Source organism: Petaurus breviceps, unplaced genomic scaffold (assembly GCF_028583685.1).
Source record: "Petaurus breviceps papuanus isolate PSGF00001 unplaced genomic scaffold, PetGlider_PUasm1.0 90692, whole genome shotgun sequence".
In the NCBI taxonomy this organism is placed as follows: Eukaryota; Metazoa; Chordata; class Mammalia; order Diprotodontia; family Petauridae; genus Petaurus; species Petaurus breviceps.
The window spans coordinates 5,345,705-5,360,661 of NW_027187313.1; the positions used below are offsets into that span (position 1 = coordinate 5,345,705).

General features: G+C 34.5%; 1 protein-coding gene across 9 annotated transcripts in view; it reads left to right on the forward strand.

Annotated features, from left to right (window-relative positions):
• COP1 (COP1 E3 ubiquitin ligase) overlaps positions 1–14,957 on the forward strand; it is a 248,876-nt gene that overhangs the window by 144,174 nt on the left and 89,745 nt on the right. For all 9 annotated transcript variants that reach the window (XM_069065516.1, XM_069065509.1, XM_069065507.1 and 6 more), the window contains 2 exons: positions 3,161–3,269; positions 3,863–3,944. In XM_069065516.1, coding sequence (XP_068921617.1) covers positions 3,161–3,269; positions 3,863–3,944 — 191 coding nt within the window. The remainder of the gene's footprint in view (positions 1–3,160; positions 3,270–3,862; positions 3,945–14,957) is intronic.

A 14,957-nucleotide genomic window follows, 5' to 3' on the forward strand; every position in this document is an offset into this window, starting at 1 on the left:
CTTTGCAAAGCTGCCACAGCAGTTCTGAGGGGGAAATTTAATTCCTTTAAGTGTTTTTGTTAATAAAAAGAGAAGAAATAAATCTAGGAATTAGGCATACAAAAGCCCAAAATAGTTGAACAACAGCAAATTAAATCCCTAACCAATTAGAAATTCTGAAGATTAAACAACACTATAATTAAATTGCCAGCAAAGAGACTATTGAATCAATAAAAGTAGAATAAAATAACAAGACACCCTAAATTTAATAGACAAATAACTGATCTTCTTAAAAGTAGAAAATCAAATTTTTCATATAAAAATGAAGAAAGGGTGTTGACTTAGAGAGCTTTTAAGGCTTCTTCCCATTTTAAACCTAGGCTTTTATGTACATCTCTTTGGCATCTCTGTTGAAGAGAGAGACTTAAGGTAGGATGTCCAGTTAGGGCACTATTTCATTAAACCACATGAGAGTTGATGGAAACTTCAGATAATGTGGTGTTCATTTGAATAAAGAGAAAAATTGGGTGCAAATGATGTCGTAGAAGTTAAATTGGCAAGACCATAATTGATGGGACTCATGTTAAAGGAAAGTGAAGAACCAAGGAAAGTTAATAAATAAGAAAGCCATAATCTCTGTAATAGCATCAGATTAAAGCTGTTCCCCTTGAGCTTGATCATATAATCTGACCATTTTCTGTGTGAATGTGTGCTCTTGACTCATACTTGTGACCCAGAAATCTCTTTCTTGGTCCTTAGGATTAAGACTGCATCAGAGGTGACTGGCCACAGATTCTGGATTTATTTGTTTATAAAACTTTAGAATGGTTCCACTCCTTTTCTTTCTCTCACAATAGCTACACACAATTGCATTAATAAAGGATTTTGAGATATAGGAACTTCATCTTTTAGATAGCCTCTTTGTGAATCTTGTAGAAAACCTCTAGTTTTGGTGATGGGAATTTCTTCCTCTTCCCCCACACTGGCAGTGACTGAATCTCCCAAAGATTTAGGCTTATTTAGGCTTAACCTAGGCAAGTTGTAGCTATTGTTTACTCAGCTGCCAGCTATCATTCTTTTGGGTGTGGGTGTGGGGTAGGTGATAAGAGAGAAATTTTCTTACCTCTAGCTTCTGTTAAAGATATTGCATTAGTCCCAAAGAAGCTGCTTACAGGAAAAGGTGGAGCTTTTTTTGTAGCTCTTATAGCCTACAGAGGGGAAAGATTTCTTTTGGTTATGTTCACTTATCTTTAGTATAATAACAAATAGAGGAACCACTCAAGCTAGATTTCACATATTCTAAAGCAAAGGGCCACAAGACATGTCCATCTCCTTAAGAAGTACTGTAGTCTACAGCCACTGTAATATAATAGTAATGGAAGTTTATTTTTTAGATTTCTAATGATGTCAAGGTATGTGTTGTTTTATCTTAAAATGAAAACTTCCCCTTTAGTATAGCTTATCCTGAATAAATTTATTTGTGTTGAGACAATTAATGATCACCCAAAGCAATCCTAACTAAATGTCTTAAAAATTTGCCATTATAACCTTACTTTTCCATGTCTGTCACTCTACCAATTTTGTAGAGTTTTAATAACAATGAAGTTTAATAACTTTTAAACTATTGCAATTCTTGTCATGTAATTGCTTTATAAGTGAATCTTTCATTGTAGCTTGCATTTATGTTTTACTCTATTATTTAAAAGGCATTTCTTTCACAAGAACCATATACAATTGCATTAGTACTGGATTTTGAGGTACAGGACCTTCATCTTAATCTACTGTTTATCATCAGTATAATTTTGAGCAAGTCAATTAACATCTCTGTACCTCTATAATCTTTGAGGATGTACTTCACTTTCTTTATAAAGTGAAATCTTATCTAACACAGAATCTAATATAGAATCGTTCTATGCTATTTGATGCTACACATATGATTTTTATTATACAGATAAATAAATAGAAACATAGACGCTAATCCAAAATCATGCAGCTAGGAAATGTTGGAACTGGGAGTGAAACTTAGTGCTTATTATTATATTACCCTCCTTCTACTACTAGATCATGGTATCTAACCCTTCTTAGATGAAATCTAAAAGGTGGTGCTGTCTAATCAGACAGTATCTGAAAGTATTTTGAGAAAGTACTTTGTAAATCCTAAAATACCATTAGATAAATGAGAATCATAATCTTTTAAAAGCACTAATACTGATTTGTGCAGATACACATTATTAGTGATTCAGTGAATCAGATTATTTTTTAATGCAGCATTTATTGATAGAAATGAGGTTAAGGTGCAGAAATTTGGAACAGAGTGTGACCTTAAAGGTAAAGAAGTTGGAGGCTGTGTGAACATGAATTTTTTGAGGGTAGTACCCAGTGGGTATGTTCAGCAGGAATGAGCAAGTGTAGAAGACTGGGGAGAGGACAGAGAATTTTGGTCTAGTTACACAGAGTTTCTTAAACTGTAGGTCTCCATATGGAGTCACAACCCATAGTTTAAGAAGTGCTGAAGGGGTTGTGAATGGAAAAAGTTTACTGGCCTTTGTCTAGTACAGTCTCTTCAGATCAGAGGGGCCTTGTACTGTGTTGGGAAGCTTTCTAGATAGCTTGTTAGCACTGAAAATTTTTCTTGGAACCATCTGTTACAGTGCATAGAATATGGCTGGTATACAAAATAAATCCTGGGTCATATTGCTTTAAAGGATTTTCACTGGTGGTAATAACTTTAATAAAAGTAAATAGTGTAAATCACAGTATCTTTCTGTTCAGTTTTCAGTTGTGTCTGACTCTGTGACCCCAATTGGGGTTTTCTTGGCAAAGATATTGGAATGTTTTGCCATTTCCTTCTCTAGCTTATTTTACAAATGAGGAAACTGAAGCAAACAAGTGATTTGCCTAGAATCACACAACTAGGAAGTGTCTTGAGGCCAGATTTGAACTTTGAAGAGAAATCTTCCTGATTCCAGACCCAGCACTCTATCTACTATACCACCCAGCTGCCCTTTAGTATCTTTGCTTCTTGATACTAATTGATCCCTTTTATCTTCATAATTATAAGACACCCTGGTGACGATTTCCTGGGCTTCCTAGATATTTTTGATGATACAAAGATTTATATAATGGATATTTCTGGTTTTTACGAATTGTCACTTAACGTAATGTTTTGATTCTCTTTTAGCTGTATCAGCTGGAGTAGTTACCATAAGAATCTATTGGCCAGCAGTGATTATGAAGGCACAGTCATCCTATGGGATGGATTCACAGGACAGAGGTCAAAGGTCTACCAGGTAATGAAGGGTTCTATTTTTCTGTTATATGTGTACAAATAAATAAAAGATGATTAAAGAGTCACATTTTTAGTTTAATTTTTGCCATTTGGTTGTAGCTTTTTCTGTGTTATTTAGTATAGTAGTGGCATTTGAACTTAAATTCTTTGAAACAGGAACAATGCTGAAAAGCATCCTTCAGAACTGTATTGCTATAGAGTATATTAGATGAATGTCCACGAAAAGAATCTTATGTGGAATTATAATTTTTTTTTTTTGCCTTTTGGAGGGCAATTGGGGTTAAGCCCAAGGTTACACGGCTAGTTTTTTTGTGTGGGTGTTAAGTGTCTGAGGCTAGAACCGAACTCGGGTCCTCCTGATTTTACTCACTGCGCCACCTAGCCGCCCCCTTGTATGGAATTATAAAAGGTTTCAGAGCAGCATTATATTTACAAAAAGAAATTCTTGCCTTTCATCTCTCCTTGGTTTAACATTTCCCTCTTCAATATGACAACACATTGATACCAAAATACACTTACTTTTAATTTTCTTATTTTTTACACGTGAAGTAATGTGTTTTGTCTGAGATTGCCTCCTTTTCTTTTTGGAACTAGGAACATGAGAAAAGGTGCTGGAGTGTTGACTTCAATTTGATGGACCCAAAACTTTTGGCTTCGGGTTCTGATGATGCAAAAGGTACTCCTCTTGTCCTCCCTCTGTCACTCCTTGCAGGGATGCAGACTTACCCTTAGACATTGTAGCAAGATTTTAGGGTTACTGAGTTCCACTTCAAGAAATGGGCACAAACTCTATTATTTGTTAGTTTTCGGAAGGATAGAAATTAGTACTTCTGGCATTCACGGTATTGTGATCTTTTGTTATCATGCTACCATTATGGGGGAACTAATTTGATAATTATGTTATTGTAGGAGTTCAAAATCATTAAATCTTAACTGATGTGGGATTCAGTTTACTTGATTTGTGTTGAAATTTCTCAGTTCTGGACATTGTTCCAAGTTTCTCTGAGATTTTACATGAAATTCACCCTCCTTGAAGACAAAGAATATTGTTTTTACCTTTTACTACCCTCTCTAACAGGTTAATGGCCTTTTTATTTCTTTTTTTCCTCTGTTTTTCATATTGTCTTTTTTCCTCCTAAGTTATATCACTGTTCTCTCATTATTTGAGATTCTCATAGTCCTAGATTTGCACAGTATTTTTTACCAGGCATTTTATATTTGCTTCATCCTATAAAATATCCATCCTTGGGCTATAAGAGAAAAAAAGGGGGAAAAATATATACACATACACACACAAATATATATGTATATGTGTGTGCATGCACACAAACGCACAGAGATATGTGTCTTTAGCCTTTATCCCAATAAGATTATTTTCTTTAACACCACAAGAGTTTCTGTTGGCCTTTGTCTCTCATTTGACCACATGAAATGGAACCGTCATAGGAAGAGACTCATCATATTGCCATTCCAGATATTACATTTTCTAAGAGGAGATTAGGGATATATGACAAGGGTGGAATATGCATTTATATCAGGCCTTCCATATGCTACACACTATGCTAAGTGCTTTACAATTATTATTTCTTTTGATTCTCAGAACAACCCTGGGAGGAAGATGCTAATAGTATTCCCAGTTTTATATTAGGAAACTGAGGATAACAGAAGTTAAGTGACTTGTCCAGGGTCACACAGTTGGTGAATATTTAAGGTCATGTTTGAACTCTGGTCTTCTTGATTCCAGGACCCAGCACTCTATCCACTCTATATTGAACTTATTATTATATAATGTGTCCTATACATTTACTGGCATTTTATATTTACTTCAGGAGGGGTAGGAGGCAGGGAGAGGAGACAGATCTATGCTTTAATTCATATGTGAAATTTTATTATGTTTCTCTTCCATTTCTGTCAACTCTCTTATAACTTGCAGTCTTAAATAGTTTGCAGACATGTTGAGAAGTTAACTGACTTTCTTGTGGTCTTGAAGCTAGTTTATGTTAAGAATTAGGAATTAAACACAAGTCATTCTACTCCTAAGCTCAGTCTCTCTCACTATACCATAGTGCTTCTCTGTACTCAATAGACTATCTTAAAATATAGCTGTAGACTAGCCTTTGACTTGTTCTTGCCTAAACATAGGAGATTTTCTAGTTTCCTTTCTGTTTCCTTTGGATAAGGAAATTGAAGCCTGTGGAAGTGAAATGATTTTCTAGGTTCACCATAGTAGTAAGTAGTGAAGTTATGTATAGATCCTATACTAAATGTTCTAACTTCTAGAGAAGGGATTTTCCCACTGTATCATGTTGTTTTATCTTTGAAAAGACAATAGCTGCTGGGATTTACAAGCTGGATAAAAGCTAAATTGGAGAAACAGCCTCCAGAGACTAATGACAAGGAATAAGGAATAGAATGTGCCCAACAAATAAGTATTTTCTTCCTTATTTAAAAGAACATGGTGAGGCAGGAGGCGGAATCATGATGGTAGAGTAAGCTATCAACTTTGCCTCAACACCCCCACAACCTCTTGTACAATAACCCAGAACGCATATCAAACTGAATTCTGAGGGGGAATGCCAAAAGAAGTCACAATAAGTCTTTTTTCCAGCTCAGGGCTGTTTAGGAGGATAGATATGGGCACTGCATTTGGGGTTGGCTAGGGTCACAGGATAATAGTGGAATCAGTACCAGGTTTTGGTGGTAGCAGAAGCAGCAGAGAGCACCCCATAGTGGAGGTGGTAAGGGGAATAAACATGTAGGCAGAAAGAGATCCCATGGGAGCTGTGTATTAGCATTGGCAACAAGAATGGGTGCCATCTAGCAGCTATTACCTGTTAAAACACTTCTAGGTCACAGTTCCAGGGCAAAGAGGAGTAATTGTGTCCACAAGGCATCAGGGCCCTATCTGTATAAGGAACAGAAATCAGTGCACAGTCAAGTCTAAAGTTAAGAAGGAGGCTGGAAAAATGAACAAAGAAAAGAACCTGACCATAAAAATGATACATCAAGAAACAAGGGAAAAAAAAAAGATGGGAAACAAAGAGAAGAAAGTCTGAAATATCTCATAAGAAAAGCAGCTGACCTAGAAAATAGATCAAGGAGGGATAATTTAAGAATCACTGGACAACCTAAAAGCTATGAACAAAAAAAAATGAGTTTAGAAATCATACTTCAAGAAGTTATAAAGGAAAGCTGCCCAGATATCTTAGAATTAGAGGGCAAACTAGAAAGAAGTCCCAAAATGGAAACTCCCAGGAATATTATAGACAAAATCCAGAGTTCCCGGGTCAAGGAAGAAATACTTCAGTCAACTGAAATAATTTTAATAGCATGATGCCACAGTCAGGAGGACACAAAATTTAGCAGTTGCCACCTACAGGAGAAAAACTTTCCTAACAAAACTGAGTATATATTCTGGGAGGAGGCAGGAAATGGATATTTAATGAAAGAGAATATTCCAAGAATTCCTGATGAAAGATTAGAATTGAATAGAAAATTTGACATTCAAGTATAGGACTCAAGAGAAGCATAAAAAGGTAAACAGGAGTGAGAAATTTTAAGGGACTAAAAAAAGTTTCACTGTTTACATTCCTATATATGAAGATGATATGTGTAATCCTCAAGAATTTTATCATCACTAGGGCAGTTAGACAAAGGGTCAAGGTTCAAGTTCTGTTATGTTGGAATGATCTCAAAAGAATAGGAAGAGGACCATTTCGGTGGCACAATGAATAGAGCCCTGGCTCTGGAGTCAGGAGGACCTGAGTTCAAATCTGGTCCCAGACACTTTACACTTACTAGCTATGACCTTGGGCAAGTCACTTAACCCCAATTGCACTGCCTTCCCCCCTCCAAAAAAAAAAATACAAAAAATAGGAAGGGTAAGAAAGAAGAATTTGCTGGAGGAAGGTGGAGGAGAAAATAGAGGAGATTTTTTCACATAAATGAAACACACAAGGAAGAATTTATACAATGGAAAGAATATTGGAAGGGGAGTGGGCAATGCTTCAATTTTACTCTGATCTATACTTCAAGGAGAGAAGAATTTACATACCCACACAGTTGGGTATAGAAATTCCATCTTTCTCAGTTGGGAAGGAGGAGGAGAAGGTGATTGGAGTGAGGGTAGATCTAGGGGGCCAGTGGTCAGAAACAACAGACACTTGTGGAGGAGACAGGGTTAAAAAGAGAAGGATAAGAAAATAGGATGGGAGAATCGGAGTGGGAAGACACAGTAATCATAAATGGGATGAACTCACTCATCAAATGGAAAAGAGGCTTGAAGAATAGATTAGAAGCTAGAATCCAACAGTATGTTTACAATAAATATACTCAGTATACAATGATACAGAATAATAATAAGAGCAGAATAAATATTTAAGGAGCAATATTTAAATCAAAATGAGGAACAGTCTATTTTGCTTCAGCTGAAGTAGAAAAGACCAGGTTAGCAATAATGATCTCAGACAAAACAAAAGCAGAAGTAGACCTAATTAAAAGATATAAGCAGAGAAATTATGTTTTGCTAAAAAGTGCCATAGACAAAGATTGACAGTAATGAATGCATATGCACCAAATGATGTAAAATTCAGATTCTTGAAGGAAGAGTTAAATGTGTTACAGGACAAAATAGATACCAGAACTGTACTAGTCAGAGACTTCTTTTTACTCCTATCAAATTTATATTAATCCATAATATAAGAAAAAAATTAGGGAAATGGATTTTAGAATTTAAGAAAGGGAATATTGAATGGGAATAGAAGGGATTATATCTATACCTCAGATGTGCTTGGCAAAGATTGAACTTGTAGGAATTAAAAATTTCATAAAGAAAAGCAGAAATATTAAATATATCTTTTTCTGACCATACTTCAATAAATAGTAAAGGTCATTGGAAGCATAGATTACAAATTAATTGGAAATTTAAATAACTAAATCCTAACAAAATGAGTGAATCAGTGAACAAGTTTTAGAAACTGTAATTTCATTAAATATAATGATACTAATGAGATAATATACCAGAATTTATGGGATGCAGACAAAGCCATACTGGGGGGGAGGGAGTGGGGGCGGGATTTATATCTCCACATGCTTACTTCACTGGAAGAGAGAAAGAGCAGATCCATAAATTGTGCATACAACTAAAAAAACCTCAAAAAATAAATTTAAACCCCATCATTAAAAATTAAAATAGAAATCTTGAAAATGAAAGGAGAGATTAACAAAATTAAAAGCAATAGAAAAAAACCCAAAACATTGATCTAAATAAGTAAAAATAGGAGCTGGTTTTATTGGGGGGGTGGGGGGAGCAGGAGCAACAATAATAAAACCATTGGCTAATTTGATTGAATAATGTAGACCAGATTACTAGTATTAAAAATGAAAAGGGAGAATCGATACACAACCATTGAAGATGGGGGTAAAAACAGTTATTAGGAGCTCTATGCCAATAAAACTGACAATCTAAATGGAATGGATTAATATTTATAAAAATATAAATTAACCCAGATTAACAGAAGAAATAAAATATTTAGATAACCAAGCTTTATAATAAAAACTTAGTTCTTTCTCCTCTCCCCATATATGTGTCTACATGTAGACATAAACATACACAAATATACACATATGTACACACATATGCCTTTCAAGATTATTTACTCCAAGGATTCTTGAACAGTCATGTGGCCCAGACTAATATCAGAATATGAATTCTGTTGTGCAATATGTATGACCTATAGTCATACACATTGAATACTACCTCCAGAGCTCAGAGTGTAAATAATGATAATAATAGTCCATCAATAATTTTACTTTCAAATAATATATTTTAATGTTAATTATTAATATAACTATATTATAGTTTTATAACTATATAATATTAATATATAAAATAATAATATGTTTTCAAATAATATGTCCACTAATTCCAGCATATCTTTATAGTAAACAAGAGACCACAGACATTAATAATTTAGGGTAATGGCAGGATGCCAATACAGTCATGCATTTATTTGCCCCATGACTGCTACGATAGCAATGAAGATCTTGCAGGAATCTTGAAATCCTAATAAATTGGACTCTTGTAATATCAGTGATTGAGGTGGTATACCGATCAGTGTGATGTAATTTTTCCTGTGAATAAAAGAAATAGATTGGGGTAGCATTATGTTGGAGTCTGGTACTACTTGAAACTTTTGTGGTTATTAATTAACATGTAGAACAGTGGAGCAAATGGTACTTCTTGTTAGGGCACTATAAGACCATGTTTGAATTGCTAACAAAGTGCTTCACATGTTTTCTCTGAAGGCTGAACCCATCTTTGTGGACTTGATTTACAATATCAATTTATCACCTGTTCTAAATGTTTCACTTTGGATAATACTCACCCAGTAAAGTAGACACTTCACAAATACACATAGAATGGACAGAAAATCTGAATGCTTTTCATGATTTTACCATATTATAACAAAATTGGAAATTAATCTTAACAGTAATAGATAAAATTCATACCGCTTTTTACCAAAAATAATATTAGCTCCAAGTTGGATAAAAACATATTTGAGACCAATCAGAAATAATAACTCAAATCTCAGGTTATTTGAAATGAAAGCAGAAATTGAGAAACTTCTCTTGGCAATTGAAAATCTGTAATTGAAATCCAACCTAGTAACAAAACAAAAAATAAGGACATACTGTTATCTTAAATGACTTTTAAGGTAAGATAAACATGCATGGACTGGAATTTCAGAAACCTTATTTTGGGTATGAAGGCATGAATTCAACTATTAGGTCAATGGTCAGAGATAATCATGTTACTATAACCTGACAGAAATGAATACCTGCTCCCAACATACTTGACAGTGTGAAATTATTTCTAAACTTAAAACTCAGCAGCTTTGTACTACTAAGAATCAAAGGAGGAGAGCTGGGTCTATCAAAGAATATTGTTCCTAAAGTCAGGCATCAAACACACCATTACTGAAACTGTTTAAGAAAACTATTTAAGACCAGAGGAAAGACATATATCTAATACTATATAAATATATAACCATTATACAGTTATCCTTTCCACATTGCAGGGATTGGAGCAAGGCACCCCTGAGATTTGGAAAATCTGTGTAAAATGTTTTGGCCCTTCCTTTGTACCAGAGAAGAAACGAGAATTTTTTCTTTTTCTTTCATAAGTGTACTTACAGTACCTTACTGTAAAATTTGGGTTAAGTATTTGGTCATAGGTTCTGTGCCATGTGCTGGCCTTTGCATATTGTCTGTGGCATCTACAAAATTCACAAAAAATTCTCATTTAATTTCTTATGCCAACCCATGATATATCAAAACTCTGATAGGAAAAGTTGTGATGTGGAAGTTATAACTGTATTTAGTTGAAAACTTTAATGTTATATTTCCCAATGAAAGGCAACAAGAAAGAGACATGGAACAAAATCAGAGAAACTAATGTGTGTTCGAAGTTATAGATTCCCTTTTAATACGTTTGAAAACAGAAGTGCAAACAAGTAGGGAGGGAGGGAGGGAGAGAGAGAGAGAGAGAGAGAGAGATTGATTCCTTTGAGGAAAGAGGATGTACAAAATTTTGATCTTCTGTATGGTTACAAGAAATCTAACAGTGAAAATGAATGTTGGATCAAACATGAACGAAACTTTCAGTAGTGTTAACATAATGAAGAACAGAATAGTTTTCTCAAGAGTGAGATGATCAGACTCCACTTTTCTATTAGATGAGAAACCTGTGGGGTCAGTTAAGATCCATAATTATTAGTTTAAACATTTTACAAGGTTTAGACTAAAATATTTAAGTTTCAAATGCACGAATAATTAACACAGCATTTTCCCAACTTTTTCTGAACACCGATCCTACTTTTCCTAGCAGAAGACATAATATAGCTATTATCCAAAGATAAGAACACCAGTTATCTATTTAAATACAGACCAGCTACATATTAATATGCTTTATGCAAAGTAATCACAGCTTACATCACCAAGGAAAAGAAAAGAAAGTCAGGAAAAAAGGAAGAAAAAAAACAAAACTCTTTACACCCTTAGGAGTAAACAGTATATTGACCATGAAACAAAATATTTATTCCAGAGAGTTCCAAGGATTAAAAGAGCAACTTGATATCAGTTATTTATTGAACAAGTGGACCCCAAGTGCTATCACAATGCCTTTATGTTATTTGTTATCATAGCACAACCTTTTTAAAGTTTCTTAGTTGTGACTTATTTGTGTACTACAAATAATATAAAATAAAGAATCTGTTTTGAAACCTATTATCTCTTTAATACAGCTGTTTACATCTTCTAAGTTAAAGAGGAAAGTCATATCAAAACATCTTAATCATTTGATTGCAATTGCAGCACTCTTAGACAGAGGCAGTCAATGTGTGGGTGTGGAGTCAGGAAGACCCACGTTCAGATTTGGCTTCCTTCACTTATTTTAACTATTTTCACCTCAGTTTCCTCATAAATGCGCATAACAGTAGATTTTTATATGCTATTATTGGAGTAAGAGTTAAATGAGGTAATATTTGTAAAGTGTTTAGCACACAGCGCCAGGTACATATAGGCACTATCACCTTCTTTTCTTTCTTCACTCCCTTTATAGTTATATTACATATACACATACACAAAAACACTTCTCCCTCTCATGAAATTGTTGTCTGGTAACATCAAAGTGTCATTTGGGCTGGGTAATTATAAAAATTTTAATATTTGCCAAAGAATGATTAGAGACAGAATGCTTTAGCTTAATTCTGAAAGACATATTGAAAGAGTGGGTGAAGGGAATTGCAAAAGTCTTGGTTTCCTCCAGTCAGGATGCATTAAGCTTAAAGCTACTGAAGAAAAAGCAGTGAGTGTGTTTGTAAAGGGATTTAGGAGAATTCTGAAGTCAAAGCTCAATGAGAAGAACATGTTTAAAAGCAGTTAATACCTATACTGTATCAGTCTTGGCATATTAACATACACTTTGAATTGGAAAATTGTTGAAACAATAACAGATTTGGGAAGTATCCTAACAAAAACCTTTGATAATTTTAAGGAAATTAAGATCTTATTAACCTAATCCCTATATGGACAAATTACTACTTCAAAATGGACAAAGAAAATAAAGAGATGTATCCCATTGGGCTTATCAAAAGTAACCATGAGGGGTTTGCCTCTTGATAGGTCCTGTACAGTAGCCATAATCTAGGAGCAGTTAGAAAGCCTGTGGGTGGCATTCATGCTTTAAACTAATAATATGCAAACAAAGAAAGATTAGACAAATGGCTAAGTCAGCTAGAGGCAGCCAGGGTCAACAGTGGGCCTTGAGTCAGGAAGACCTGAGTTTTGGTGTCTCAGACACTAACTGTGTGACCCTGAGCCAGTCATTTAGTCTCTGCTTGCCTAAGTTATTCATGTACAATAGGAAGTGTCCCCACCTCCAAACCCTAACCCCAGCTCTTCTGCCCTCTTATGAGTATAAAATGAGGTATTTGTAAAGTACTTTGCAAACATTAAAGCAATATATAAATGTTAGCTATTATCATTATTGATTCATGTGGGTTTTTTTTTTTAATAGAGAAAGAGGACTCTTTTGTGATAATTGAGGATCAAGTTACTACCACCAGAAATTACAGGTTTATTATTAAGGTGCCTGGAATTACTAAACCAGATTTTGCAAACGAAACAGAAGCTCCATAACAAATCACTGTAACTTGAAAAAAAATTAGCACCTACTGAATACTTAACTTATTGATAATTGGTGGCTATAATTATACACCAGGAGCTTGCCATTTTTAATAACTAACATTTGAAATATACCTGAGCTGAAAATATTGACCTGAAAGTATCCTTGAAAATTCAGTAGCTTAAAAATGTCTTTGGGGGTGGCCAGGTAGCACAGTGAGTAAGAGCACCGGCTCCAATATGCGGATGACCTGGGGATTGAATCCCGGGCTCAGACACTTATTACCCACCCAGAAACACCTGGCCGTGTAACCTTGAGCAAATTACTTAACCCCAATTGTTTAGGGGTGGCCAGGTGGTTCAGTGAGTAAGAATACCGGCTCTAGTGTTGGGATGACCCGGGGATCAAATCTGGGCTCAGATACTCAGCACCACACCCAGAAATAACTGGCTGTGTAACCTTGAGCAAGTTACTTAACCCATATTGCTTAAAAAAAAAATGTCTTTGAACTAGGCCATTATCACTGGCAAAAATGTTACTTCTAACCACTTAAGCATAACATTAATCTAGAAGTACTTGAGGGTACTTTAAATAGATGTTGCCATAACCAAATCCTTATAATCTTTGAGCTTCATGGAATGAAAAGCTTTCAAAATACAGAGTTGTTGCAGACAAAATACATTTCTATCATTCTATCTGCTAGTATAGTGATCCCAAAGATGTCTTTAGGGAGCTTATGGAGGATGAATATATGTCCCACTACTATTATTTATATTTTTTAAAAGCATTTAATTTACTTACCTGTATAAAAGTCTACAAAATATTAACTATCAGTACTTGCATAGTAATGTGTACCATCTCTACTCAAGAATGATAAAAAGTATGTTAAATAGTAATTATAACAACAACATAAATCACATGATTTATCTGGTACTTTATTATATATAAATTATTTCATTTGATCCATAAAGCTTTCAGTGAGAAAGGACCATATAGATCATATAGTTAAAATTGAAATCCAGCTAACCTAAATTGCTTTTGTAAGGTCACAGATATTAAATAGCATTTTTTAAATAGCATTTTTACAGATGGAGAGACTGTGGTCCAAAAAAGATGGAAGTGATTTTATCTAGATTATATGATTAGTTAGGGGTAAATATACTAACAAACTTGGGTGTTTTGCTTCCCAATTCATTTATCTTTGTGCTCTTTCAAAGTGTGTCTTCCAACTAGTTGTCCATTTTATTTTTTATCAGTATTCAATAAAGGTAACAGTTTACCTAGGTAATTTTGACAGCCACTTTTAACCTTTAAAGCCTTTCCTAATTTATAGAATCTTTGGTTTAAGTGATTATAAAGCCTTGTATTATAAGCAATTGTACTTGAGAGACCAGATGATATTTTCAAATTAATAAAAACATGCCCAACTTATAGTTACTTGATTTGCTTTATGATTTTAGAAGTCAGCAATGTCATATTTCTTTGTTAGGTGACTTGATTATACTTTATACTTTGTCTTCTCTATGTACTACTAGATCTTATATGTTAAATTTGATTGCACCTTGTCCATATAAACAAAATAAATCCATCAATATTGCTTGCTAAGAAATGCTAGTCCCTTAATGCCAGTATACTTTGATTTCATATTACTCTACCTTCGAGAACAGAATCGAATCTTCACATGTACATAGTTGTAAGTTAAAAGTTAGCTGTTTAAGTAGCTGTGAGAGCTTAAAACTATTTCTTATAACCACTGTAGCAGCAAGCACCCCAAGCGTCCTCAGGGTTTGCCGCCCATACAGGTTCTTGGATCTGCTTTGATAAAGGAAAGCAACTCAAAATGGGTTAACAAGCTTACTTTAATCAGTCAGACATATATCGTTTACCTTGTTCAGGGGAAAAAGGTCAGCACCCCAAACTTCAAAGCATACAGGCAGAATTATCAAGACAGAAACAGATCAAGTAGACAGATTTCCAAACTGTCCAACCATTACATCCATACCC